The sequence below is a fragment of the Cyanistes caeruleus genome, chromosome 16, assembly GCF_971803275.1.
Source record: "Cyanistes caeruleus chromosome 16, bCyaCae1.hap1.1, whole genome shotgun sequence".
NCBI classification, from domain to species: domain Eukaryota; kingdom Metazoa; phylum Chordata; class Aves; order Passeriformes; family Paridae; genus Cyanistes; species Cyanistes caeruleus.
Genome location: NC_141716.1, coordinates 12,414,750 through 12,441,742, shown reverse-complemented (window position 1 = coordinate 12,441,742; position 26,993 = coordinate 12,414,750). Strand labels below are relative to the sequence as shown.

At 57.9% G+C, this 26,993-nt stretch overlaps 1 protein-coding gene across 3 annotated transcripts; it reads left to right on the top strand.

Annotated features, from left to right (window-relative positions):
- NECAB3 (N-terminal EF-hand calcium binding protein 3) lies at positions 1-25,316 on the top strand. 3 transcript variants are annotated; one of them, XM_086853038.1, is made up of 14 exons: positions 1-634; positions 774-1,110; positions 5,100-5,124; positions 5,964-6,072; positions 11,591-11,616; positions 11,914-12,011; positions 20,579-20,715; positions 20,881-21,002; positions 21,418-21,497; positions 21,834-21,887; positions 22,327-22,439; positions 23,827-23,904; positions 24,157-24,248; positions 25,095-25,316. In XM_086853038.1, the coding sequence occupies exons 2-14, from the start codon at positions 1,018-1,020 to the stop codon at positions 25,121-25,123; spliced, it is 1,056 nt and encodes a 351-aa protein (XP_086709164.1). In that variant the 5' UTR covers positions 1-634; positions 774-1,017; the 3' UTR covers positions 25,124-25,316. The 3 variants fall into 3 exon arrangements, with proteins under 3 accessions (XP_086709164.1, XP_086709162.1, XP_086709163.1); XM_086853036.1 differs by having other exon boundaries at positions 6-1,110; XM_086853037.1 differs by lacking the exons at positions 1-634; positions 774-1,110; positions 5,100-5,124; ... (1 more) ...; positions 11,591-11,616; positions 11,914-12,011 and adding an exon at positions 13,066-18,606.
- The last annotated feature ends 1,677 nt before the right edge of the window (positions 25,317-26,993 follow it).

The following is a 26,993-nucleotide window of genomic DNA, read 5'->3' as shown; positions in this document are numbered from 1 at the left end:
AGAGCCAAAGTTGGCTGTGGCGGCGGAGCCGCTCGGCTGAGTCGGGATCGGCGGGGCGCGACCTGCGCACGGGCCGAGCCGAACCGAGCCGAGCGGAGCCGAACCGAGCCGAGCGGAGCCGAACCGAGCCGAGCCGAGCCGAGCGGAGCTGAGCCGAGCCGAACCGAGCCGAGCGGAGCCGAACCGAGCCGAGCCGAGCGGAGCCGAGCCGAGCCGAGCCGAACCGAACCGAACCGAGCCGAGCCGAGCCGAACCGAACCGAACCGAGCCGAGCAGAGCCGGGCCGAGCCGAATCGGGCCGAGCGGAGCCGAACCGACCGAACCGAACCACCCTGCCGAACCGAACAGAGCCGAACTCATCCCTACGGCACCGCACCGAACCCGTCCCTACCGCAGCGAGCTGATCCCTCAGGCACCGAACCAAACCCATCCCTACTGCTCCGAGGCCATTCCTTCCGCACCGAGCGCACCTCTACGGTACCGCACCGCGTCCTCCGGCACCGCACTGCACCCCGCGGTGCCGCACCGAACCCATCCCTACATCCCTGCCGTGCCACACCGCTCCACACCCGCTGCACGGCCCCGCACCGCGCCCTCCGGCACCGCACCGCATCCCAGAGCACCGCATCCCGGGGCACCGCATCCCGGGGAACCGCATCCCGGGGAACCGCGTCTCAGGGCACCGCACCGCATCCCAGAGCACCGCATCCCGGGGCACCGCATCCCGGGGCACCGCATCCCGGGGCACCGCATCCCAGGGCACCGCATCCCAGAGCACCGCATCCCGGGGCACCGCATCCCGGGGCACCGCATCCCAGGGCACCGCATCCCAGAGCACCGCATCCCGGGGCACCGCATCCCGGGGCACCGCATCCCGGGGCACCGCATCCCAGGGCACCGCATCCCGGGGCACCGCATCCCGGGGCACCGCATCCCGGGGCACCGCATCCCGGGGCACCGCACCGCTCCGCACGCCCCGCGCCCCCGGTGCCCGCAGCACCCGCCCCCGGCAGGACCATGATGTCGTGTGCCGAGCTGCTGGCCGTGTGCCTGCTCTCCGCAGATCGCGGCCCCAAGCCCCACCGCCAGCCGCTGCCCATCTTCCACGACGTGAGTACCGCGGGCGGGACCCCCCGCAGCCCTGGCCAGCCCCGGGCAGCCGCAGCACGGGTGGGTGTCGGGGTGAGGCTCCTTCCCGGAGGAACCGGCCCCAGGGATGCGCCAGAGACTCTGCTCCCCTGCCAGCCCGGAGCTGTGCATGGTCGTGATGGCTTAAATAATGATGTCGTGTCCTTCTGCTGAACGCTGGGCCTCTGGGTGGCTAGAAACAGCCCACGCCTCATCCAGAGCTGGCTGTCACGACTCCCGGAGCGGGAGCTGTGCCTGCCAGGAAGGCTGTGGAAGGTTCCCTGGAGCTGTTGACAGCCGTGGGATCCAGCAGCTGCAGCCCCCGGGTGCAGCCCCTGTCCCTGGCCGCTCCCGACGCGCCGGATTGGGGAGGAGGATGCTCCGTGTGGGTTGGGGGTCGCCCGGGCATCCTGGCGGCTGTGGGTGGCACGGGGGAGTTGAAAATGCGGGCGGTGGGTGTCTTTGTGTTCGGGGTGCTGGCACAGCTCCTCCTGTCACACCGTGTCCCCTCCAAGGCCGGGCTGCTCCTGTGAGAGCACCGCGGGGCTCCGGGGCTGCATCCCGGCCATCTCCCGAGCCCACCGCTGGAGCACCGGAGCTCGGCGTGTTCCGGGAGCTGGGCCGGGTGGATGGCGCCCAGATCTCCGTGGTGAGAGAGCCCTGGCATCGCCGTGAGCCCCGCGCTCCGTCACCCTGCGGGATGTGCGGGCGGAGGCGCTGCCCCTGCCCCGCCGCAGGGCTGAGCAGGAGAAAGGCAGCGAGGGTTAAGGATGGGGCTGGTGCTGCCCAGGTCGGTGCCAGCTGTCACCTCCCAGCTGTCATCTCCCCCTTGTCCCGATCACCTCCGTGTCCCAGTCCATCCCAGAGAAGGAGAACAGCACTTGGGGAAGGTGAATGGCACGTCTGGTCCAGTCCAAGAGCTCCTGGCATTCCCAGGGAGGGAAGCGCGGCTCCCGCTGCCAGCTGTGGGGTCAGGGTCTCTCTCCTGCCGGGGGGTTCGGGCTGCCAGGCTCGCCAGCCAGCATCATTAACCGCACTAATTACTTGGCTGAGGGAAGATGGGCAGGAGGGGGGCGGGTGGTGACAGCTGTGTTCCAGCTCAGCTCCTCGGGGCACTCGTTGAGTCGCACATCCATCCCTCAGGGTGTCATTAAAGCAATTAAAATGGGAAATGTTAACAACGCTAGCAGCTGCTTTCCGGGTTCTGACGGCTTCTCTTCCTCTGCCCTGTGACTCCTTTGCTGCCACCTTTGCTCCAGAGCTTGGCAGGGTGAGTTTAATCTCCGCACTTTTGGGTGCGGGCAGTTGGCCGGTGTCCAGCTGCCCCTCCTGCCTCCCCGGCGGCTGCTGCTTCCCCTGGGACCTGCCTGCTCATCCCTGCCTTTGCGAGAGCTGAGGAGGAGGAAGGCTTTGCGGTACGAAGCGCAGTGCTGCCATGGGGCTGTGCAGCATCTCAAGCCTCGGGGAGATTTGTCCCTCAGGCTGGTGCCCGGTGCTTGCTCTCTCTCCTGCCGGGATTCGGGAGCTCCGGGAAGGACAGAGTCCCGGTGCCTGGCCACAGCCTGCCTCAGCTGCCGTGGGTCGATGAGCTCGCTGTCCCCAGGGCAGCTGTCCCCTCCCCAACAGCCCCTGGCTGCCTGTCCAGCAGCTCCCAAACCTGCAGGCAGGGAGAAATCCGATCATCTCCTTCCTTCCCGGGGTACGTGTGGGGCTCATCCTGCAAATAAATGTTATTTCAGTGCCTCTTCCCTCAGTCCCGGCTTGTGTCCTTGCTTGGACACAAGCCCAAGGGCTGAGGGAAACATGCCGGGCTCCAGGCAGTGCCCCTGTGCCTCTGAGGCTTGTCCTGAAGCAAGAGAGGGATTGCTTGTAGGGCCCTCCAGCAGCCCACGAAGAGCTAACCCCGCTCCCAGCCTGGCTCTGCATCACTTGTCCCTGGCTTTGTCCCAGGGCTGCTTTCCACATGGGGACAGCGCTCACCTGCCATGGCTGAGCATGTGCCTGTGCCCAGGGAGGGGACAGCCCTGAAGTGGCTCTGTGCTGGTTGTGCTGGCTGGAGGGATGCTGGGCTCAGCCAGGGACTGCAGGACATTTGGGATGAGGCTCTGCCATTCCAGGGGCTCTGGAGCAGACGTGGCCTTGCCTCAGGGGCACTCACAGCTCCCTGCTTGTGCCATGTTTATTTTGAGCTGCAGGAGCTGTCGTGTGCGCACTGGCTCGTGTAACTCTCTGAGCCTTGTGTGTGAGGGAGAGGCATCCACTCTGGTTTCTGAGGCTCCTGCTGAACTCAGGGTGGGTTCACCCTGGGTTACACACCTTTTGAGCACCAGGGGATCTTCCCCAAAATTCTGTTCTCCCTCTGAGCCCACGGGTAAACCCTGCTGAGCAAGGCCAGCCTGTCAGTGGGAAATGTTTGCCCTGGCTCAAATCTGCACCCAGTGCCTGGGTGACACTTGACTGTCTCTGGGCTAGGTGGCCTCTGTGACATCTGGAGCCACAGAGGTGTCCTTACACGAGCCATGTGTCCCTCTGATAACACAGAACTCTGCAGGATGGAGCCTCTCCCTTGATGGAGACTCCACGAACATGTGGGACCCACGGGTGCTGCCCCTGCAGCTTTGGACCCCACAAGGATCCCATTAGCCTGGAGAAAGCTTTGCTTTAAAATCCAGAGAAATCACCACTGTTTGGGAGCTGCAGGTTCCCATCTCAGCTCCAAAGTGCATCCAGCAGCTGCTGTGCCCTGCTCAGGGAGTGCCTGCCCCGCTTTCCTGCCAGGGCAGCAGCCTGGCCCGCTGCAATCCCAGGGATTTGGTTGCCTAATGCTGCTCGGCCCAAGGGGCAGCAGGAGCTCACCTTGTTCAGAAGAGCATCCTCCAAGGAGCTGCCCTTGCTCCTGGTTTTGGTCCCAGGGAAGGAACCAGCACTAGGAAAGCTTCTGCCCAGTTGCATGCTGGAGGCTCAGGGGGTTTTCCTGGGCAGCTCTTCACCTCAGAGCAGTTTCTCAGGGAGATGTCAGGGCTGGATGTGGGAGCGTGGCCTCGGAACATGGGGCAGAGCAGGCAGAGGGGCAGTGGTGCTCCAGGGGCTGCGTGTGGGCAAGAACAGAAATGTTCTGTCTCCTTTCCCAGCCCTTTTTCTTCCCTAATCTTTCTTCAGACATGCAGATTTCTTCATCACATATAAGGGACAGTTGCCACACAGACAATTTTCTGTCATTGAGTCCATTAGGATGTGCTGGACAAAATGTGGGAAAACATTCCCAGGCTTTGGAAGTGATGCTATTTCCTCACTGGAGTCAGCCCCAGACCTGGCAGTAATTCAGTGGTGAAACAGATCCTGGCAGGGCTGAGCAGCCCCAGCTTTGTCCTGGGTCATGGGCAGAAGCCTCGTGGTTGGGAATCTGCGTTGGGACCCTGAACTGGAGCAGCTCTCCAACTGTGCTCTGTGGCAGAAGCAGTTACAGATTAATTGATTCATTAATGATTCATTACAGTGTGTGTGCATGCCGGGGTGCTGCAGGAAGGGCTGTGCTGAGGGGTGGTTACAAAGCTCAGGGCAGGAGCTGCTCCTCGGTACAGGTGATGGTGCTGGTGATGCACAAAGTGCTTCCTTACAGAGTGCATTTAAACCCAGTGTTCTTTCGTTTAAATGGGCTGAAAAATTAAACAGTTGCCATCACAAGGATGTTGCAAAGTCGTTTCTGCTTCGCCTCTGTGTTCTCTAAAAGGTGCTTGTTGTGAGTGCCGGGCTCGCTTGGCCAAGGGCTCTGTGCATTAGAGGCAAGAAATGGGTTTAATCATTGGCAAAGGGGAATTTCCCAGAGCAGCCTGTGCAGTCCCAACAGCTGGGGCTTCTCCACAGCTCTGTGAGCTCCTGGAGGAGATTTTCTGTGGTGCTGCCTGGCTCACTGTTCACCTGCCCTTCTCTCCCTGCTGCCACACTGAGCCTTGTTGTGTTTTGTCTTGCAGATTTTCCGGCGAGCCGACAAGAACGGTGAGTGCTTTGCTCCTGCTGCTGCCTCCCCCTCCCTGCCTGGCTCTGGCTGAAGCAGCGTGGCTCATTCCCATTGGGAGGTTTGGCTGGAAGAGGGAGGGTGGAAAATGCTTTTCTGCTTCATCTGGATCCCAGAGCCTGGCCAGGGAATGGGCTCCCCAGTTCCCCATCCAAACACCACACAGGACACAGCCCCTTCCAAGCCCTTCTCCTGCCCATGGGCTGTCAGGCTTCTGCTCAGTCAGACAGAACTGCTTCTGTCTCTGTGCTCAGGCCAGGGTTTTGCAGGTGCTCCTGTTTCTGGGTGCCCCTGGAGCCCCTGGCATTTGGGAGTTAGGCTCTGCTACCCGGTTTTTAATCCAGCACCCAGATACCAAGAGGTCCAAAATCACAAGTGGTTTCCCTGAGCCTTCCCACACTCTCTTGGGCTTCTTTCCGTCATGGTAGCTTAGGAGATGCTTTTATTGCAGATCACAGTGCAGCCCAGGAGCTGAAGTCCTCCACAGAGAGGAAGGAAAAAGCTCTTGAGTCAATGAAGAGCACTTTGTTTCCATGAAAATCTGGCGGTGCTGTTTATTCTCTGACATTCTGCACTCATGTCTGAGAACACCGCAATGGGGCCTTTAGGAAAGGGCTGGAATTCCCAGCTGCAGTTCCAGCAGCACTGCTGTGTTTTTGCAGGGCTGGTGGGGCAGGCTCTGAGGGAGATACGTGCTGTAATCACCATGCAGAACACAGCCAGCCGTCCCACACACCCGCTGGAGCGGCTGCGGCTCGCCGGGGCCGGGATGCTGCTTTCCACAGATAGATAATTATTCTTCCCTTTTATTTGAATGCAGATGATGGGAAGCTGTCATTTGAGGAGTTCAAGAACTATTTCTCTGATGGCATCCTGAGCTCGGAGGAGCTGTGGGAGTTGTTCAGTGGCATTGACAGGCGTCACTCAGAGTGAGTACCGTGGTGGCACGGAGGAGATGCAGGAGAAGCTAAAACTGCCTGACTGGAGATGGAGGATGTTTGGAGGCGGGTGTGATAAATAGTCAGGGTGAGACAAACCCACCCCTTACCACACGCAGGTGTTCAAGCCCAGTGAGCACCAGCAGCGAGCCCTGGTGCCGAGACATTTTGAGAGCAGCCACCAGATTTACTGCAGCTCTGGAAAGGGAGCAAGCATGGGAAATTCCACTCCTTTTGCTTTGGAAAATGTAGTCCAGGAGTACCTGGAGCAGGCTGTGTGTCTGCAGGAGCCTGTGGTGGTGTGGGGACATGGCACAGACTGTGAAAAGTCACAGACTTTGCCACTGCTGACTCAGGGAACTGCTTTTCACTTACATAAGAGCTGCTTTCCACCACGAGTGGGCCTGGTGCATGTAACGGGGAATTGAGGGCAGCTACTTGTAAAAAAAAAGAAAGCCCCAAAGAGCAGGAGAAGGAATTGTGTTTAGCTCTGCTCTCCTCATGAGTGGGGCTATCTAGAGGGGTCCCTTGGGCTCAGCTGGGATTCTCATCCCACATTTTTTGGGTATTTTTTGCCTCACTGGTTGCTGTGGGTGAGTCTGGCCTGGCACTGGGAGGAGCTGGTGCTGCTGAATTGCATGGCTGGGGTCTGTCCAAACATTGGGGCGCTGCTGGGGGACAAGGGGCTGAGCTTCTGGGTGGCAGGTTTGGCTTTCCCAGCACCCCAGCACCTCTGACACCCTTGAGCAGGGCACAGCTCCCTGCCAGGGTGAGGAAATTTGGGGCAGCCTGAGCTACACACGCTGGTCCCAGCGCTTTGCATGCAGCCAGGGCACTGGCACAGTGGGCCCTTGTCACACTGAGAAGCCACCAAATGCCACCAACAGCAGACACCCAGCGTCATCGCCCACTCAGGGCTGGGGCAGTGGCAGTGGTGGACTCCCAGTGCTGTGGGAGCTGGGTGTAGTTCCCACTGCAGAGAAGTGGGCAGGTGTGGGCAGCCCTGTGCTGCTTTCCTTGGAGCCTGCTGCTTGAGCTCGTGGATGTGGGCAGCAGGAGGTGTCTCCTGAAAACATCTCTGTCTCTTTGGGCTGTGATCCCAGGACGCTGGCAGTGAGTGCTCATTTTGGGGTGATCCTGGAGTCACAACACCCCTGGAAAACACAGGGTGCAGCAAAGCTGGGAGCTTTAACCCAGCTCAACACTGAACAGGGAAGGTCTCCTGCCTTCAGGTTGGGCTTGTTCCATCTGTCTGGAGCAGCTGAGGAGGCTTGAGTGGGTCTGTGCTGCCCGGGGAGCCGTGGCTGCAGCGGTGCCCCCACAGCTCGTTACCTAACGAGGGTGCTGTAGCCATGACAACGTGGCAATGGCAGCATCGAGCTGCTGACATCCAGCAGCAGGGCATGAGCCTTGGGTCTTTATTCTCTTCCTGCCACCAAGGGCAGAAGGGACCCTCAGAGCTGTTTCCAAATTCCTGCCTTCAGTGGCTTTCAGCAAATGTAGGAAATGTGGGGTTTGGGGTGTGCAGGATTTGGTGGCTCATGAGGGCTGTGCTGGTGTCCTGCTGTGCCCATGGTGGGGACAGCCCTTCTCCCCTGGGCTTCTTCCTTGCACTGGAATTAAGTTCCTTGCACTGTCAGGAACTTACTGTTTCAGAGAGCTGGCCAAAATTTGCTGCCAGCTACAAGCTCTCCAAGCAGATCTGGTATGCTGCTTCTGTGTCCCGAAGCTTTTGTGATGATGGGGAGGTTTCACCCTTAACCCTGCAGGTGTTTTTGGTGCTGTGTTTGTCATGTCTAGGCTGGAATTTGTGTTTCCTTGTCCCTGCCAGCCTGAGCCGAGGAGGGGCAGTAACAGAGACCTCCAGCACTGCTCAGAGCCATCCTGACCCTCTGCCATCCCTGGAAGCTGCAGCTGCTCCCCTGGGCCCCAGAGCTGACAGCTGGGAACATGGATATTCCAGAGGTCTCCCCCATTTCTTGTTCTCCTTCCAGAGAGCCCCCTGCTCTCCTCTCTCCACCTCCCACCCCTCTGGCTCTCAGGTGGGGCTCTGGAGCCTGTGCATCACACACCTCTGCTGGGATCACTTCTGATTCTACATTTCCACACAAAGCTGTTCTTGTTCTGCATTTCAGAAGATGGTTCTATTTTGGCATAAAATCAACTTTAATTCTGTGACATTTAAAAGTTTATGTTGAAACCAAATTCAGCTCTGGGTGGCAGCTGGTACACCAGCAGGTCCACAGTTTTGTTTGGCTGCTCCAGAGCTCCACACCAGCTCTGGCAGTGGCACAGTAAGGTTCATCTTCCTGGAAAAGAGCATTTTCGTCCTCTGAAACATCTGGGTGAGAAGAGACTGATGTTTTTGGAGTAGCTGCATCTAGAACTGCAGGTGTTGAATGCTTGCACTGTGAAACCTGCCCTGGGAATTGCTGTTTGGATTTTAGCTGGCCTTCTGTCCTGCACCTGCTGGGGAAATTTAGAGAAATAAGGTCTAGAAAATCCATCTTTCCATGAGAGTGTTTAGGAATTGGGTGCAGATTGCTCAGAGCCTTTGACCTGGAGCCACAAGGGGTAGAAGTGCTGACCTGGAGCCTCTTAAAGTGTCCATGTGGAAAGAACCTCAAGCCTGTGATTGTCTGGATTTGAGTGAATTCCCTGCCCTCTCTTTACTCAGAGACTCAGAGTCACAGCATCTGCCAGTCCCTGATGATGGAGAGTGACTGAAACACTCTGTGTCACATGAAAAGGGTTTGGAAACCAGATCTGTGATAGCACTGGAGGTTCCCAACATGATAAATGATTAAGAAAAAATAAAAATAAAAATCCCGTCTCCTTTTCTGCAGCTGATTGCTGTTTTCTTGCATAAATTCCAGGCACATTCTGACAAAATCCCAACAGCATAATGATGACAAGATCCTCCATCATCAGTTCAGGCTTAATTACAGTTAATCAGTGGTTTGAGCACAGTCAAAATACAGCTATGGGAAATGTGGAGAGTCTCAGGATGAGTGCTTTGGAGGCAGAGGATGGCTCTTCTCTTGGAGTGGGAATGGCAGAGAGGAGCAGAGGGAAGCCTGCTGCCCCTGGCAGCCCTGCAAAGTGGGTCAGGCTTTGGTGTGCACATTCTGTCCGTGAGCTCCACCCAGTTTTCTGTGTCAATTCGTTCTGGTGACATGAGAATGGCCCCAGCAGCCTGGGTTTTGCTACTGGGCTCTCTCCTGCCCCTGCCTGTGCCCTGGGGCTGCTGATGGAACAGGCTGCAGCAGGGAGGGAAGGGAGCAGATCTTCCCCTGGATAACTCCCAGAGGGATGATTTTTTGCCACGAGATGTCGTTGGTTGGTTCAATGTTCAGTGGTTTAGTGACTGATTAGTTAACATTTCTTTTTAAGCAGCAAACAGCTGAGATATAAAGAGTTATTAATAACTTTAGAAGCCACAGGGTGGGAGTTGATGGCAGCTCTTTGTCACACCTTGCTGGAGCTGAGCTGGGAACTGGCAGTGGGTTGAGCTGCTGGCTCCTTGTTCCTGCTGAAACCGGTCCCAGCCCCAGGTGCTCACTGGGACCAGGGCAAATGCCAGGGTAACATGGGCACGAGGTGTCCACATCCCCTCTTTGGTGACTTTTCCCCTTCTCTCAGGTGGGAGCCAGTGTTTCCCTGCAGTGACAGTTCTGGGCACGGCTCTGTGCTGTGGCTGCTGCAGTGCCAGGGCTCTTGCAGCACTGCAGCAGCTCTGCAGGCTCAGACAGCTGCCAGGAATAAAGGGGAAAACTTCAGAAGGAGCAAAACCTTTTCCCAGTGTACACTGGTGCTTCAAACCTCAGTGTCTGTCTAGCAGAGCTGCCCAGAGATGGGATCAGCAGAGATGGAGTGGAGCTGGCAGAGCGAGGGGCTGTGGCTTTGCAGGTTTATCTGTACTGAGTCTCAAGGGGAACACGGCTTTTTTATTCCCTTTAAGAAGTGCCTGCAGTGCCAGGTCAGTGCGCAGAGCCCTGCCTAAATCAGCTCCTGTGTGTTTAAAATAGCTGAGCTGAATGCCAGCCTCACACTGCTGCTGCCTGCAGGTGCAATTACAGAGCAGAGGGGCTGCAGTCCCCCTGCCCTGGCTCTGCCACCCCTCACACCAAACATCCCCATGCTTTCAAGCACTGCCCACTGTTAAAGTGCTCTCCATGGAAGCCCAGCAGAAAGTGAGAGACGGAAATCAGCCTTTGAAGTCTCAGGAAAAGCTGTAGGAAGATTTTTGTCTTAATTATTTCCGCTTAAATGGCATTTTGGACACTTCACACACTCTCCTCTAATTTTACATGGGGGTGTTTTTGTCTCTTTGGCCTGTGGGCAGTGTCAGAGGGGGGACAGGGTGATGTGGCTGTGGTTTCCCACCCCCTGGGAAGCAGCACTGCAGCATTCCTTGTGCTTGGAGCCTGGCAAACTCCAGGTACTGCCAATTCCCCCATGTGTGACAGCACTTAAACACTTAAAAAACACTTAAAAAGCTCTCTTTGGGGCTCTCTTCTACTTTCCCAATCAAGATTTAAAATGGTTGTAATCATCTGGGGGATTTTGAGGCAGCAGAATGCCTTGAGCAGAGGCTGATTTGAATAAATGACATCCTGGGGTCTGTCCCTGCAGGCTCTGGGTGATGCTGGGCATCCAGAGCAGCTCTGCCTCCGTGGCTTTGGCTGCCTGAGCAGGTCCAACAGCACCATGCAGACCCATCCCAAAACCTGGGGCTGGTTTTGAACGTTTCCTCCTCCCTCTCCCCCCCAGCAGCACCTTTAGCAGCTGAAGGAGGGATCTGCCCGAGCCCTGCAGGGATGCAGGGTGGATCCTGCAGGGGGGATCCTGCAGGGGGGATCCTGCAGTGCTGTGCTCTCTGATACTGAAAAGGGGTGGGGGCCTGCCTTCCACCAGAGCCAGATCCCTGATTTAGTGTCCTTCAGGGCAGGAACAGCCGCTCTGGAGGGCTGTGAAGCCCTCTGGGAGCCTGCAGACAGCCCCACATCACCTGGGCTCTGAGGGAGGGAAGAGGAGGAGGAGCTGCTGGAGGGGGTAGTGGGGAGAAGAGGGGGTCTGGTGCCACGGGGAGGACCTGGGCTGAGGTCAGGGATAAACAAGGCTGGATGCTTCCCAGCTTTGGGGAAGAGGTTGGGTTGAAGAAGAAGCTCCAGGGCTCAGCTGGCCAGCCAGGGGTGTAGGGCATCTCCATCCCAACCCCACTCTGTTGTCACAGATGCTTTCCCAGCACGCTCCAGCTCCAGGAGGTGTTGGTGGAGCAGATTTTCCTGCTCCTTCAGCCCCTGGGTGCTGCAGGGGCTGGGCATGGCTCCTGAGCTGCTGGCTCTGAACCTGTGCAGCTCCTTATTTTTCTGATAATTACAGCTTCTGAAAATACATGAACAATCAGTACATCCCCTGGGACTCAAACCCAGCCCCCAAACCCCCAGCACTGTTTCCCCCACACCAGCCCCACTATCTAACACGAGCTTTTTTCTGTTTCTTGCAGCAACGTGGACACGGAGAAGTTGTGTGGTAAGTGAGGGATGTTCCTGCCCTGGAGAGCTTCCCCTCCCCAGGGTGTGTGTGGTGTGTGTGTGTCTGTCCTGTGCAGGACTGGGTGGCATCCATCCCTGGAAGGATCCCAGCACAGAGGTGCTGTTCCCAAGGGCATAGGGAAGGACTTTTCATTTCAGTCCAAGTGGGAGAATGATTCTGGAAAAGAAGGGGAATGCCCCCCTTGCAGCTCTGGGCTGTGTGTGGGGAGCAGCAGCAGGGGAGGCAGAGCTGGAGCTGCTCAGGAACCTGACCACGGTGTTCTGTCCTTTCCAGATTATTTCTCGGCGTACCTGGGGGAATACAGGAATGTGCTCTCTGCCCTGGAAACCCTCAACGCTGCAGTGCTGGCAGCCATGGACAAAACCAAGCTGGTAAGGACGGGGCCGGGGGAGGGCAGCAGGGTGTGAAATCGGAGCTGTGGTGAGCTCAGCTGCTGCTGAGTGTGAAATCTAGGGGTCAGAGGCAGCAAACCCCTCAAATCAAGGGGTGGCAGTGTGTGCTTGGGTTGTATGCATGTGCAGGCAGTGCTGCAGGCACACAGCCTGGAGGATGGGGAGCCAAGCCAGAGGAGGAGAAGGGTAAATCCAAAGCTTTTGTGCCCTGGAGACATCACCCTCCCCTTGCAGGGCTCTGGCAGAGGCTGTTCCAGCAGCTCCTCGCAGGGTCCTGCCCACAGACGCTTTCTGGGAGCATCACTGAGAGCCCATGTTGAGCTCTGAGCCAAACCAAAGTGATTCCATCCAGCAGCGTGGCTCAGAATGAGCCCTGCAGGGTGCTCAGGACAGACGCAGCACAGGCTGTGCTCACAGCACCAGGTGCCAGCTGCAGGAGAGGGGCAGGAGCTGCTCTGGGGACTGCTGCTCTCCCAGCCTGCTGCAGAGCTCATTCCTGCTCCACTGCTCTCCCTCTCACCCTCCTTTGCTGATGGAAGCACTTTGGGGGCTGCTAATGAGGACAAGCTCTGAGCCCTGCTGTGCTGGGCAGCACTGGGATAAGGACAGGGGGGAAAGGCAGGGCTGGAAGGGCCCTGCTCAGGGACCAGCAGCCCCTTTTGCACCTGAGATCTATCAAAGCACTCAGCTGTGTGCTTGGGCTGGTGCTGAGCCAGGGGAAGACCCTTTCTTTGCCAAAGATGCCTTATTCCAAGCAGATGAGGGGCATCGTCCTTGTGAATGCTCCTCTGACTCTTGGTCAGACAGAGAAGAAAAGGGGAACCAGTCCCACACTGGTCACTCATCAGAGTGGTGTTTGTGCCTCTGCAGTGTCAGTCCCTCTCTGAGCTTTCCTCTGGCCAGAGCCAGCCTCAGCAGTGTCTCCCTGTATGTGTGGAAATTTCATGCCAGGAGAGGGAATCTCCTGAAAATGCATTTTCTCATTGGTTCAGGTCCCTGGCCCCACTCAAGAGTTATTAAATACAAGTCCAGAGGGAGAGGAGGGATCCTCTCCAGAGAGCTGTGCTTTATTTCAGTTCCTCTCTGTTCTGGTTTTTCGGGTAATGAATGTGTATAGTCATTTATTTCTCCAAAGGGCAGCACAGTCACTCTCTGCTCCGCAGTATTGGTGTGAGGCATTCACTCCCTCCACAGCTTCTGGTGCCACTGGTGTTCCCTGGAAAACAGAAGCAGGTTTTTCCTGTTGAAACAAATTTTGATGGATTCATTTCTCCGCCTGTTTGGATCTGCCCGGAGCCAGGGCAGCCCAGTGTTCCCAGCTCTCAGCCAGGGGGGCTCTGTGCTGATCAGGTGCTCTGACCCCAGCCCTGCTGTGCCCCAGGACAGATATTGATCCTCCTGGGAATCTTCTCCCTGCCCTTCCCTGCTGTGCTCTGATCTGGGGAGAAGGCAGGAGCGGGCAGGGCTCTGCAGAGCTGTGGGACACCTGCCACTGCTGGAGGCTGCTGGAGATGATAAATGCTGCATTCCTACCTGCTGGGACCTGAATATATTCCCACACTTGTACTTCCAGAGTTGGACTCGAGTTTGAGTTATGATGGGATTAGTGGGCTGGATTTTAGCCAGCCACCTCTGTGAGCCAGGGCAGAGAGCAGATGTCCCATGTTACACCTGCCCCTCAATTCTTTGGGTTCAAACACCTCTCTGAGGCCTGGGAGCCCCCACTTTGGCACGGGGAGCACCCTCATGGAAGAACCAGATAAATTTTCATCCCAGGGAGCTGCTTGTGCACTGAGAAAACTGGAAGAGCCCCGCTGAAGGATCTGCAGCCCTGCCTGTTGTTGCCAGGCTGAATTTACCAGGACTTTGCCTGACTCTGGAGCAGGCAGAGATGCCCAGGCTGGCAGGAAGAAGGAGGAGATCTCTGGCTTGAGGTGTGTCTCAGCACAGCAACTCTTGGTTAGGGCATGATCCATCTCCAGCAGTTCCTCAGGATCAGATCCTCAGGCTGCTCAGCCCTGCATCCTCCAGGGAACCACAGCTGGAATCTGAAAATGAGCAGGAGAACAGCTCTGGGGGGACTGCTCAGACCATGCCAATGGAGGGAAATAAGGAAAACAAGGCTCAGGGGGAATGTGCCATGGGGGTACTTGGGAGCTGTGGTTTGAGGCAGTGATGCCAAAAGCCTTTTTGGGATGGAATACTCCCAGCTGTGCATGTCAGGGCCAGGACACCTGGCATGGATCACTGGGCTGTGTCCCAGCTGTCTCCTGGCTGGCAGGCTCCTGATCTGCTCCCACGCTCCCTGTCAGGAGAAACCCTGGGGTGAAGTGTGGGAAGTGCAAGCTGGGTTTGTCCTGTGCAGTTTCTGCAGAAGTTTTGTGTGTGAGTGAGCAGCAAACCTGCTCAGGGTTGTTTTTGTGGATCTGCAGGTCAGCAGGAGGAAACCAAAGCATTAGGGGTTCCCATGCCTCCATCCTTCCCCACTGGGCTGCTAGGAACTTGCTGAAGGAAATATGCCTTGTCAAGAAGAGAGGGTTTTTCCTCCACATTCTGTCATTCCCACTTGTTTGTAAAGTATAACTTGATGGCTGTGCTGTAGTGTGCTAATTACACCTTATTTTGTGGCTGAACTTCATGTTTGCAATATAATTGCATCAGGGTAGGAAGTGAACAGTGGAAATACCTCAGAAAACAGCCTGATGTTTCTCACAGGGGGTCTGTATGCTAAAATCTTTCCATTCTCCAGTGTGCAAACACTGCAAACCCTCACATAAATACCTCTCCAAGCCAGGCAGCCCTGTTTATCCTTTGACAGAAATTATGTGGCCACCCATTCCATTCTGTCCTGAGCTTAACTATCATCATAAGAAACCAATAAAACCCCTCAAAAGCAGAGTTACAGCAGCTCTTGGCAACTTGGTGATTTTTCATCTGGGTAAGCAGAGCTGAAATACCAGTGCCCAACCAAAATTCCTTGTCCTGTGCTTGCTGGGTTATTTCTTTTGTGACTCCCAGCCATGGGGCTTTGCCATGAGCAGAAAATGCTGTGCTTGGTGAGTTTATTTAGCCTCTGATAACAGAGGGTTTGACTTCTGTGCAACATCTGATGAGAAGATTTTGGTACTTTGCCCCAAAATGAGGAGTGTGATGGGGGCTGCACTTTGGGTTCTTTCTCTCCCCTGGCATGCAGTTTTCCAAATCGATGCTGAAGGGTGAAGCAGCATTTGGAGCTCTCCTGAGGGATGGTTATTTCCATCCTTGTCCCAGCACATTCCCCTGGGTGTGCTGTGTTTGATGAGGCAGGAGGCAGCTGGCAGTGCTGCTGTGTCCCTGTGGGACCCTCTGGAGCTGAGTCCCCTCCAGGCACAGCGTGCCCTGCACTGGCAGTGGGGTTTTGGGGGCTGTCACCCCATACTGGTGCCTGTGTGTTTGGGGTGTAGGGACAGCCCTGGGTGAGCTGTGGGGTTCAGGGCAGCTGACAGAAGCTCAGCTCTGCCATAAAACTGCACCCATGGGGGATGTGAGGCTTAGGCCATTGAGGGTGGAAGCTGAGAGGATGGGGAGTGCTGGGGGGCAGGGTTGGTGCTTCTCCCAGAACCTGGCCCTGGCAAGGGGAGTGATGTGCTTGGGGAGAAGCCTCTGAGCAAGGGGGAGTGTCTGTGTGCCCAGGCTGTGGTAGGGCTGGAAGGACATCCCTGAGGTGGGAGCAGAGCCCTGAGGTGGGAGCACAGCCCTGAGGTGGGAGCAGAGCCCTGAGGTGGGAGCACAGCCCTGAGGTGGGAGCAGAGCCCTGAGGTGGGAGCACAGCCCTGAGGTGGGAGCACACCTCGTTTGGCTGCTTGCTGGGGGAACAGCCTCGTTGATGCCAGGGGGATGGCAGTGTTTGGGTTTTGGGCAGTGAAATGGACTGTGCAGGGCTATGTGGTGGGTGAATAATGCACCTGTTGTGCCCCCCCCCGGGGACGGACTGACTGACTGACTGACTGACTCCCTCCCTCCCGGTGTGTCCTGGGGAGGTTGGAGTGTCTCCTGTTCCCCTTCAAGCAGGGAATGAGTCTGGGCTGGCAGGAGTTGGGCAGGCACAGAGAGGCAGTGCTAGCAGGGATTTCAGTGCCTGCACAGCCTGGGATGAGGAGGGGAAGGGTGGGCAGGGATCCCCAGGCCTGAGCTCTCCATTTCTGGGGCTGTGGGCAAGGAAGTCTTTGTAGGAACACATGGGATGCTTGGCTGGGAGAGGCTGGAGATGCAGAGCTGGAACTCAGTTTGCTACAGCTGCATCTTGTCAGCGTTGCTGCCGTCCTCTTCTTGAGGCAGGAAAATGAGATTCATCTTCCAGCAGGGATGAAAACCCCCATCCCCCTGGTGCTGGGGGGGGCTCTGACCATCCTTTGCTGACTCCAGCATGAGCCCTGAGCTTGGGGGATGAGCATCCCTCCTCTCCACTCTCCCCACTTCCCTTCCCTTCCCACCACAGCTGTGCCCAGTCAGAAACAGCTCCTGGACTGGGCTGGTGGCACAGAGCAACCAGAAAACCATGAGGGGCTCAGGACCCTTCCCACTGCTCCCTTCCTTTGACACCAGCAGTGGAAAGGTTACAGTGAAATCCTTCTGTCTGGAGTTCTGGAATTCCAGATCCCCAGTGTGCTGGAGAGAAACACAGCAGGAATTGGAAATATTTGACCCCAGCAATGGGGAGGCATTGCTGGACATTATTTTGGACATGGTTCATGGAGCCTGGAGGGTGAGGGCAGCCTGGCTCAGGGTGCTGCAGCCTTGGGGTCACACGAGGACACCGTGGGGAAGGCAGGGATGCTGCTCCAGTCTCCTTGTCCTGTCGAGGAAAGGGGTGGACCTCTCCTGGTGGATGCTCTTGGGGAGCAACCAGCCCTCCTGCATCATGTGGAGGCTCCTTCCTCGACCTCCTGCTGCTGGTCCTGTGTCTCTCAGTACTCACAGGGACATGCTGTGGTTGCTGTGTCCCTTGAGGAGCTGGCACGGGGCTGGCCATGGGGACAGGAGTGTGCTGTGACAGCTGGGCTGTGCTCCCCAGCTGCTTCCTTCACAACCTCTGATCCCTTTCTAATCATCTGCCGAGCTGAGTCAGTTCAGCCAGGTGAGAAAATGCCTGTTCAGGGAGCTGAATCGGCTCCCTGAAGCACCAAACGACCTTTAGACCAAAATTACAAGGAGTGAATGGAGTTCCTTGGTTTGCAGCTCATCTTCCTCAGCCAGGGCTGACCTGTTCCAGTGTCAGGATGAGGAATCAGTAAGTGGCTGCAGTGCAGGTGCTCTGTGGACCTTCCCCTGCTCATCTCCTTCCTCCCACGCTTGTGGCTCCCCCCGGGGGGGTTCTGCAGTGCTGACAGCTGGAGAAGGTCCCTTCCTCATCCTGACAGCTGCATTTCCAGTTGGGAAGTGCAGCCTGGAGCATTAGGATTGACTGAATGTGCCCAGACCAGAGAGTCAGTGTGGCCTGGATCCCCAACACGAGCCCCAGTTGTTTTCCAGCCTGACTGCACACACCCTTGTTAGATGGTGGGAAGGAAATAACCCAGAGTGTCAGTGGAAAGCACTTGGTTTCTTTTGGGGCACTTTAATTGACTCTGCACCCCTGCAGCAGCACAGGAGCCACTCGGTCACCGCTGCTGCAGCTGGGCCCTGAGCAGTGTTTGAGTCACTCCTGTAGAGGCACACAGTGGGACGAAATTCCCTACTGGAATTTTGTGTGCACGTACTCGGCCCCGTGCTCCTGGTACTCGGCCTTTGTCATCCACGTGTGCTGGAAGGACGTGAGCGAGGCTGCCATGGAGCCCCCGGCCCAGGCTGCCGTGCCCCTCCTGGGGTTCGCCAGGACCTCGATGTGGACACCCGCATCTTGGAAAAGGAAATTCAGCTCCAAGCACATCCTCTCGGGAAAGCCGAGAAACATGGAGGAGCCGCCTGAGAGCACGATGTTGCCCAGAATGTGTCTCCTGACGTGCTTAGACATGGCCTGGAGGCTCTGCCCGACCAGCTGGTGCAGGCCGGGGCAGCTGTGCTGCAGCAGCTCGGGCCGGAACAGCGGCTCCGGGCAGCAGAAGCGCTCCTTGCCCAGCGTTATCCAGTGCCCGTCGGGGGTCTGGAAGCTGGCTGGGCGATGGAACTGCCGGAGGTCTCCCTCGAAGTCCAAGGACACGTAGCAGCACTGCTCCTTCAGCTGGGTCAGCACCTTCTTGCTCAGGGCCTGCAGCACGGCGGGCTCGGCGGGGCCCTCCAGCAGCAGCCGCCGCAGGTGCCTGGACAGGTGGTCCCCGGCCACCCCCAGGCAGCGGGTGCCCTTCCTCAGGGTCTGGCCCTCCCACACGGAGGTGACGTGGGACAGGGCTGCCCCGGCCTCCACGGCCAGCCCGGTGACCCTGCCGTGGGCACAGAGCGACAGGAAGCCGCTGTTGGCCAGGTGCAGGCCGGGCACCCCGAGGCCCTCGAACAGCACCTCGGCCGCCCTGGCCCTGTCGGCGGCGGGGCAGGACGGGGACTCGGCCAGGAGCACCGGGTGCTCCTCTGGGAGCACTCTGAGGCAGCAGCGGAGCAGGTGGCTCCACAGGGTTTTCATGCCGTCCCAGTCCTGAACGACGCCGAACTTGAGCGGGGAGGAGCGGGGGGCTGCGGCAGGGGGGCTCTCCGGGGCAGGGCAGTGCTGCCGGCCATCCCCCGGGCTGCAGGGATGCACCTGCACCGTCCTCAGCACACACTGAGGCCGCTCCTGGCCTGCAAAGCCACCCCGGGTGAAGCGGCTGCCGCTGTCGATGACCACGGCGGGCTTCAGCAGGGATGCCGGGCACACAGGGAGAGCCTGTGGTGGGACAAGAGGGGACTCGTGAGGGCAAACCAGGCTCGGGTGTCTGCCTCAGCCCCGCTGCAGGACAGCGCTGGCTGCTCTAGAAGTGTTGGGGTACATCACCCTCCTGTCTCCTCGCTCCCTGGCTCGCTGAGCATCCTCCCCTGGCTACCTTGTCACCCTTCTCAGGGGTTCTCTAACAGTGCAAGGACAGAAGTTCAGGTGGTTTTAAGAAAGGAAATGAAAACTGGACAGTTGAGTGGTTGGACCAAATCCTGGGCTGTATCTGAAGGAGAGGGGCCAGAAGGTCAAAGGAGGTGACTCTCCTCCTCTGCTCTGCTCTTGTGAGACCCCATTTGGAATATTGTGCACAGTTCTGATGTCCCCAGCATAAGAGGGACGTGGAACTGTTGGAGCAATTCCAGAGGAGGGCACAGAGCTGCTGAGGGCACTGGACCACCTTCCCTGTGGAGACAGGCTGAGAGAGCTGGGGCTGTTCAACCTGGAGAAGAGAAGGTTGTGGGGAAACCTCCCAGCACCTTCCCAGGGTGTGAAGGGGCTCCAGGGAAGTGGGAAAGTGACTCTTCCTCAGGAGCTGCAGTGTCAGGACAAGGGGGAATGGGATCAAACTGAAATTTATGCTGGGTATTAAATGCAAGAATTCAATTAATTAATAAATTAAAGAATTAATGAAAGAATTTTTACTGTGAGGGTGGGGAGGCACAGGGTGCCCAGAGCAGCTGTGGCTGCCCCTGGATCCCTGGCAGTGTCCAAGGCCAGGTTGGACAAAGCTTGGAGCAGCCTGGGACAGTGGAAGGTGTCCCTGCCTTGGCTGGGGGGGATTGGAACTGGATGATTTCCAAGGTTCATTCCAATCCCTTAATATCCTATGGTTCCATGAATGCTGCTGCCAGCAGAGCCCAGAACACATGGAGAGGGGCTGAGAGGATTTGTGATCCCAGCTGGCAGAGAAAGGAAGGAGTTTGGGGTGCCTCTGTGTGTGTCCAGGCCCTTCCCTGGCTCTCTGTGCCTCCCAGACCTGCTCCTGTGGCATGCTGTGCTTCTTGACCCATTCTTTGGGCACTCTCCAGGCCAGGTGACCCCTTTGTTCTCCCCAGAGCTTCTCATGCCCCTCTGGATGCACTTTTACACCCCCAGCATAAGCACACCTCAGAAATTGATCAGGGAATCTCCTGGAAGCAGACAGGCTTGGCACTGTTTTCCTGGGCAGAGAGGACACAGAGCCAGCCCCAGCCTAGGCCTGCCAGTGGTTTTCAGGTGGTTTTGGGATCCCTGGAAGGAGCTGCCAGCACCCAGGGGCCACCACAGGCTCCCAGCCCTGGAGTGAGCAGAGATGGGGGCACAAGGGATGCTGTGCCAGCCCTGCAGCCCTCCCTGGGGCTGGGGGCTGTCCCTGAGAGTGACCTTTACCTCGTGGCTTGTGTCCATCTGTCCTCCTGCATAGATCCTGGCGCTGGCAGTGCTGGGGCCGCAGTGCCCATGGAACTGTGGCTGCATCCCCCCTTGTGATCTCACAGGCAGTGCCCCCCCGAGGGTTCTTCTGCCCCACAGCATCACTGCTGCCCTGAGGGTTACTTTTGGTGATAATTAAAATTTGATTGAAATCCACCTCGTTTGGTTTATTTAAGGGACAGCCCCTTCCAGGTGTGGTTCTGCTGCCCCTGCAGAGAGCCAGATCTGACATATCCTCCCCCCTTTCCCCCAGAGGTATGAGACCTCCTCGAAGATGGAGCAGTTCCTGACCCGGTTCCTGCTGCGGGAAACCATGCACCAGCTGCAGTCCCTGCAGGCATCCCTCGAGTGCGCCGTGGACACCGTGGAGGAGCAGGCGGGACGGGAGAGGTACCGGGGTGGGATGTGCTGGTCCCCCTGTCCCCAGCCCTGCTCCTCACTGGGAGGGACAGCCGGGAGTGGGATCTGCCCTTTCCCAGCCCGGTGTGGAGCTGACACCTCTAGGAATGATTTCAACCCCTCCTTTTGCATTTTTTATTTTTTTTTTTATTCCAGAAAGGAGATCAAGAAATCTGAGACTTCTGTTGGCCTGAGGTCAGGGAGGCGATGTGGGCGCAGGGGACAGAAGAATGTCTGCCTGTCCCCAACAGACCCCTACTCTGGGATGCTGACAACAGGTACCTGCTGTTCCTCAGGTTGGTTGTGCCCTGCAGGAGCCTGGAGGGGGTGTGGGACCAGCACAGAATCACAGAATCAATAGGGTGGGAAAAGCTCTCCAAGAATGAGTCCAACCATTCCCCCAGCACTGCCCAGGCCACCACTAACCCATGTCCCCAAGTGCCACATCTCCAGCAGCACTGGGCAGTGAGGGCTCCTCCAGAATGGAGCCTGGAGCCTCTCACCCAGATGCCAGCTGGAGCTTCTGGAGGATGTTGTATCTCTCAAAAAAATCAGAAAAAAATAAATCAATTGAGTTTTGTGGGTTAAATCAGAGGTTTAGAAGCTTTTGTAGGTTTTGGGTTTTGAGCAAGCTTTGGCCATGACAAAACTGAGCTTTTTTTGGGTGACACCTCGGTGCCCTTTGCTCTGCAGGTGTTCGTGTCGAGGACAACAGCCAGTGGATGGCTCAGATCAACAGGCTCCAGCAGCTCATCGAGAAGCTGGAGTGCAAGGTGTGTGCCCAAGGGGGTGCTGGGGCCACCCCACACCTGGGACCCCCCTGTGCCATCAGCCCCCTCTGGCATTGTCACAGAGCTGCAGCCACACACCAGCCCCAGCCCTGCACCTGCAGAGCCGCCCCTGCCCCTCTGCTCTGCTGACCCTCTCCTGTTTTTGCCTGCGATGCTCACGGGTCTGTCAGGCCCCACTGACCCCAGAGACACAGCCCTGTTCCCCCACAAGTACCACAGGGAATGTCCCTGGAGCGGGACCCAGCTGTCCCCTGGGTCAGAGCCTCTCCTGCTGCAGAGCTGTCCCAGTAACTCCAGTTTCTCTCTCCCCTAACGCAGAGCCCACGCCTGGAGCCGCTGAAGGAGGAATCCCTGTGCAAAGGCCAGGATGCTGTAAGTGCCTGTCCCTGCCCTGTGCCACAGCTCTGCTGTGCCCTGCTGATGGAGCAGGGTGGCATTCAGGCTGTGGGACCATCCATGGGACAAACCCCTCCTGTCCCTGCCAGCCCCGGGCAGTGCCCACAGCCAGCCCAGAGGAAGGCAACTCCCTGCTTGTGAGAGCCCAAATCCCCCAGGAGTGCTCTGGGTGCCCCCAGGCCCAGGTGGAGGGGTCCCCAAGCCCCTTTCTGCTGGGGGAACTGCAGCAGCCCCAAAGCAAGAACCCCTCACTGGACATGGAGCATCTCCTGTTGGTCCTTGTGAAGTCAGCCAGGCCAGGGGGAAGGAGCTGCTCTGTGTCCCCACTGTCCCCAGCACGGTGGTGCCACAGGATGGCACAGCTGGGGGCAGCAGGGAGGGCAGGAGGGGACAGTCCCTGTGTGTCCCTTGGCAGCACATCCTGGTGGCCAAGAGGCAGATCTCGGTGGCCACGAGCAGCATCGAGGAGTTCCGGCAGGCGTTCCGCTCCTACACCGAGGGCACGGCCGGGCACAGCAGCTGCCTGCAGTAAGTGGGGTGCTTTGGGGGGGCTCTGGGGTGGCTCCCCCAGAAATGGGGCTGTTAACACCCTCGGGGGATACAGGGGTTTGTGTGGAGTGTTTTGTGTGCTGGCCAGGGCTCGGGTGTGGCAGGCAGGATGAGTGTCAGCAGTGTCTGCTGCTGGTGTTCCCAGGGAGAAGCAGTGCCTGGTGAGGAGTGGGGAGGGTTTATGCCAGCAGGAGTGGCCGTGCTGTGTTCCTGTGAGCTCCTCCAGCACTGAAGGACTGAAAAGCAATGGCAAGGTGAAGGGCAGAGCTCCTGCAGAGCACTGATTTATGGAGAGCACCTGAAGCTGGCCCTGGGTGAGGCCAAGGCTGTCCCAGAGCCCTGCTCTGCCTGCAGGGACGTGGCAGTGCCAGCCTGGCCCTGATGGCACAGCTGCCCCCTTCCCCTCTCCCACGGGACACTCCAGGCCCCTTCCAGCAGGGAATGTTCGTGCTGTTCCCATTTCAAGAGTCCTTTTTCAGCTCTTCACTTTCAACAGCACAAATTCACATTTTCAGTCCAAACAAAAGGAAGATGCTCGCTGTGACACGTGCGGTGGAGAGAATGGGAGGCTTTTCCTTTGGAATTGATTGGCTTTTTTGTCATCAGGGCTATTTGTGGAGACAGGGGGGTGTTGTTGCGTGGGCTGCCTCTCCACGTGAGCGGAAAGCTGGAGCTGAGCCCGGGGAGGCTCCACGGGCCTGGGTCACTCCAGGGAATCTCAAAGGCCCTCTGGGAGCCTCAGAGCTGTGCTGTGCCCGGGGGCTCGGCCCCCTCCAGCAGCCCTTGCCAGCAGCTGCAGGAAAGGCTGATCCTCAGCTGGAATTGCTGCTGCTGCAGCCCGGCACAGCTGCTTCCCCTGGCCCTGCAGCCCGAGCACTGCACTGCTGGCTCCTGCTGCCTGGGGAACAGCCCCAGCCTTTCATGGGTGGGAGGGAATGAGGGAAGCATCACTTTGGGGGCAGAGAGCTGTGGGTTTGTGCTGTGAGCTCAGCTCCCGTGCCTCAGTTTCTCTCCTGTGTGAAAGGTGGCAGGTGACACACACCTACTCCAAGGGGCTGGCAGGATGAGCTGTGTCAGTGCCAGGGAGAAATAATAAGCCACAGAATGTGCTGCAGCAGCAGCAAAGACCAGTGTAAGAGCTGTAAAGCTCCTCTGCCACCTGGACACAGGAGCTGTGAAGCAGGATTTGGGTTGGGACCCTCTGGAGCTGTTCACAAGCTGTGAATGCAGCCAGACTGTGCTTTGGGAGCCTTGTGGTGAGGCTGATGTGCACAGCTGTGCCCTGCTGTCCCAGGCTCATGCCAGGGTTGTGCCAGGGCTGTGCCAGCCTGCCCAGCCCCGGCTCAGGGTCACTCTGTCCCCACAGTGTCTCTGCCTGCAAGCTGACGGACGAGGCCTGCTTCATCCTGTACGAGTTCTGGCAGGACGTGACCTCGTGGAGAAGGTGGGACAGTGTCCATGGGTGGGGCTGGGGGCTCAGAGGGGTTGCCCACTGCTCCCTTTCCGTGCCCAGCCTGTCCCACTGCTCTCCCCTGTGTGCCCTGGGGCACCTGCAGCTCACAGGGGTGAACGCCCCGGTGAAGGATTTGGGGAGTGGGGCAGGAGAGGGGCTGGGGGGTGCAGAAGGTTCCCTGTCCCTGTGTGTGGGCAGAGGGTCCCAACACCACATCCCCTGAGCCTGCACCCTGTTTTACAGCCACTTGCAGTCCAGCTGCAGCAAGACTTTCCAGCAGTCCATCCTCAGCTTGCTGGAGTCCCCAGAGCTGCTGACCACCATGCTCTTCCCAGGTGAGGGGTGCCTCAGTCCTGCTCTGGGTGTGCTGCAGAGCCCAGGAGCAGGGCAGGAACAGGCACTGTGGCTCCCTTCAGAGCAGAAGATTGGTTTGGGGTGACCTAAATGAGGTTTTTCAAGCCAGGCTGAGGCCAGCTGAGCCCAGCAGGTTTGGCTGTGTGAGCTGGAGCGTGTCCCCTGCCCAAGGGTGCTCTCCAGCGGGGACAGCCAGGAGCAGGGACACTGCCCTGTAGCAGATAAACTGAGTCCTGTCCCAAAAACACCTGGTGCCTCATTTGGGTTTTCACCTGAGCCCTGAGCCTGCTCTGCAAAGTGGTGATGCTCCCAGGTCAGTCCCAGGGGTGCACCCAGGGTTACAGCTCAGTGCTGGGGCAGGGGGAGGCCAGCACAGGGAACGGGCACATTCCCATGGTACCGACAGAAACAGGACCAGGTGTGGGAACTCTGAACCCAATTAAGGCCCAGTTTGCTTTCAGGGATCACCTCAGGGTCTTGTAAAATAGTAAAATAGTAGATTTGTAAATTTGTAAAAATTAAATTTGTAAAAATTAAATTAAATTTGTAAAAATTAATCCATAAAACATGAATTAATTTGGACTGAACCCCACACTGCCAGTGCTGCCCCTGACCTGCCAATCCCACGGAGCACATTCCCAGTGCTCTCCCCCAGGGAGTTCCAGGGGATCACCCCTCTCCAGGCCATGCCATGGCCACACTCCCTGCCCAGGGTGGGTGCTTTAGAGCCAGGGACCTGCAGGGTCAGTTCCCCCATCTCTGCCACACTAAATGCCCATTCCCAGTTCCACACTGCCCTCACCTCCCTGCTTTCCCTCTCTCCCCAGCTTCCTGGTGGATCATGAACAACAACTGACCCGGGGCAGCCGTCTCCAGGACACCATCAGCATGCGGGAGGACATGGAGCCCCGGGCACAGCCGTCACCTTTGTCACCTCCCTGTCCCTCCATTCCCTCCTGTGGCCAGCGGGGGCTGCCTGCCCTCGGCCCTGCCGGTGTTTCACTCCTTTGCTCTTTTCATGTCAATTTATTTATTTATCCTGCTCCTAAGACAGTGTCTGAGCCGAGTGTGGGGGTGGCAGCCTGGCCCTGGGGGGGGGCACTGGGCTGGTGCTGCAAGCCAGGAGCCCTCAGTCCCTCTTGCTCTCAGCTCCTCTTCCTCCTGGCTCTGAGGCTGCCCAGGGGCTGGGATGGGCAGGGGACACGGCCCTGGCCAGCTGTGACATCCTGCCCGGGCAGCCAGGTGCCTGATATGGATTGTGAAGAGCGTTTTGTAGGGAAAAAATATTTCATGAAGGGATTCTGGCAAGCTGCAGCTGATCCTGGCCTGCCACGCTGGCAGCACGTGCTGTGGCTTTGGGACTGGCTTTGTGCCCCAGCAGCTGTGCCCGTGGCTGAAGCTGTCCCCAGCACATCCCACTGCCAGGGAAGGCCAGAGGGGCTCCAGTCCCTGTTGCTTCCTCAGCTCCCATAAACCAGCACTGGCACCTGGCAGTGCCACCAGAAGCTGGAGCTGAGCTCATGGGGAGGGGTCAGGGGGCACTAAATGAGGGGGGAAGGCTGGAGCAGATCCCACCTGCTCCAGGGGTGGAACTGGGGGTTTTCTTGGTGGATCCTGTGCTGAGGCAGGGAAAAATGCATTGTCACAGCCAGTGTGGAGGGAGTGGGAGGGCCCAGGAGGGACACCTGCCACCCTCCTGGCACAGGAAACACCATCCCTGTGCTCCTGCCTGCCCCCAGCACCAGTGTGGCCCCACGGGTGCCTGCACCCCCATCCTCACTCACCCGGGACCTGGTACCACCCCAAACCTCTTCTTCCACTCCCTGTGGGTGCTGCTCCACCAGAAACCTTCCTTTGAGTGTTTCTCCCCCAGCCCCTGGATGCAGCCAGTAAAATCTGTGCCTGAAGGGGCAGTGGCTGCAGCTCCATCCTGGGACCCCTCATACCCACTGTGCTGGCTGGGTCTGACCCAGTGTCACCCCTGGGAGGGTCACTGGGCTTTAGGGTGTTTGTTTTGCTGGCTTTGGGGTGCCAGGGAGTGACCTGGCTGATGCCAGGAGCAGCCTGCAGAGATGGGATCAGGGAAGCTCCTGTTTGGAGGAGCAGCAGCTGCTGGGCACAGACCCCAGCCCAGGGCAGGCTCAGCACCCAAACCACAAATGGCCCTCCCAGGAATGGGGTGTCCCTGTTCCCATGGGGACCCATCCTCCAAACACCCAGTTGTTTACCTGATAATCAATACCTGCTGCTTTCCCTGGCCAAAGCCAGGGTTTCTGTGATCAGGGCCACATTTCTGCCCCTGGGAGTGACAAACAAGGGATCCAGGGAAGTGCTGGAGCTGCAGCAGCACCACGGGCCAGAGCAAGGGATGAGCTGTGCCAGGGCACAGCCAGGGTGGGTTGGAGAGGGGCAGACACAGAGGCAGAGCTGCAGCAGGTGCTGCTTTGGGATTCCTGAGCTGCCTCCCCAGCCCTGTGTGGGGTTTACCCCTCAGCTTTGGGTTTCTCCATCACTGGATTAATGTTTGCAGCAGCCTGGAGACCAAAATCCTGAGATTTAGCCAGGGTGTGGGCAGGGGGCATCCCTGGGGGGCACAGGGCTGGCAGTGACAGCACCTGCAGGCTGCTCTGTATTCACATAAAAAAAAAAAAAAAGATCATTTAAAAAAAGCTCAGAAAACAACACACTGAACTATAAACTCAAAGAAATCACTGAGGATAGGGCTG

Excerpts from the sequence above, each read along its gene's own strand:
- NECAB3 (XM_086853037.1), top strand. The coding sequence starts at position 18,172 with ATGGAACTGCCGGAGGTCTCCCTCGAAGTCCAAGGACACGTAGCAGCA. Across the intron at positions 23,905-24,156 it reads GACGTGACCTCGTGGAGAAG|CCACTTGCAGTCCAGCTGCA; the intron begins GTGGGACAGTGT and ends CCTGTTTTACAG. Across the intron at positions 24,249-25,094 it reads GACCACCATGCTCTTCCCAG|CTTCCTGGTGGATCATGAAC; the intron begins GTGAGGGGTGCC and ends CTCTCTCCCCAG.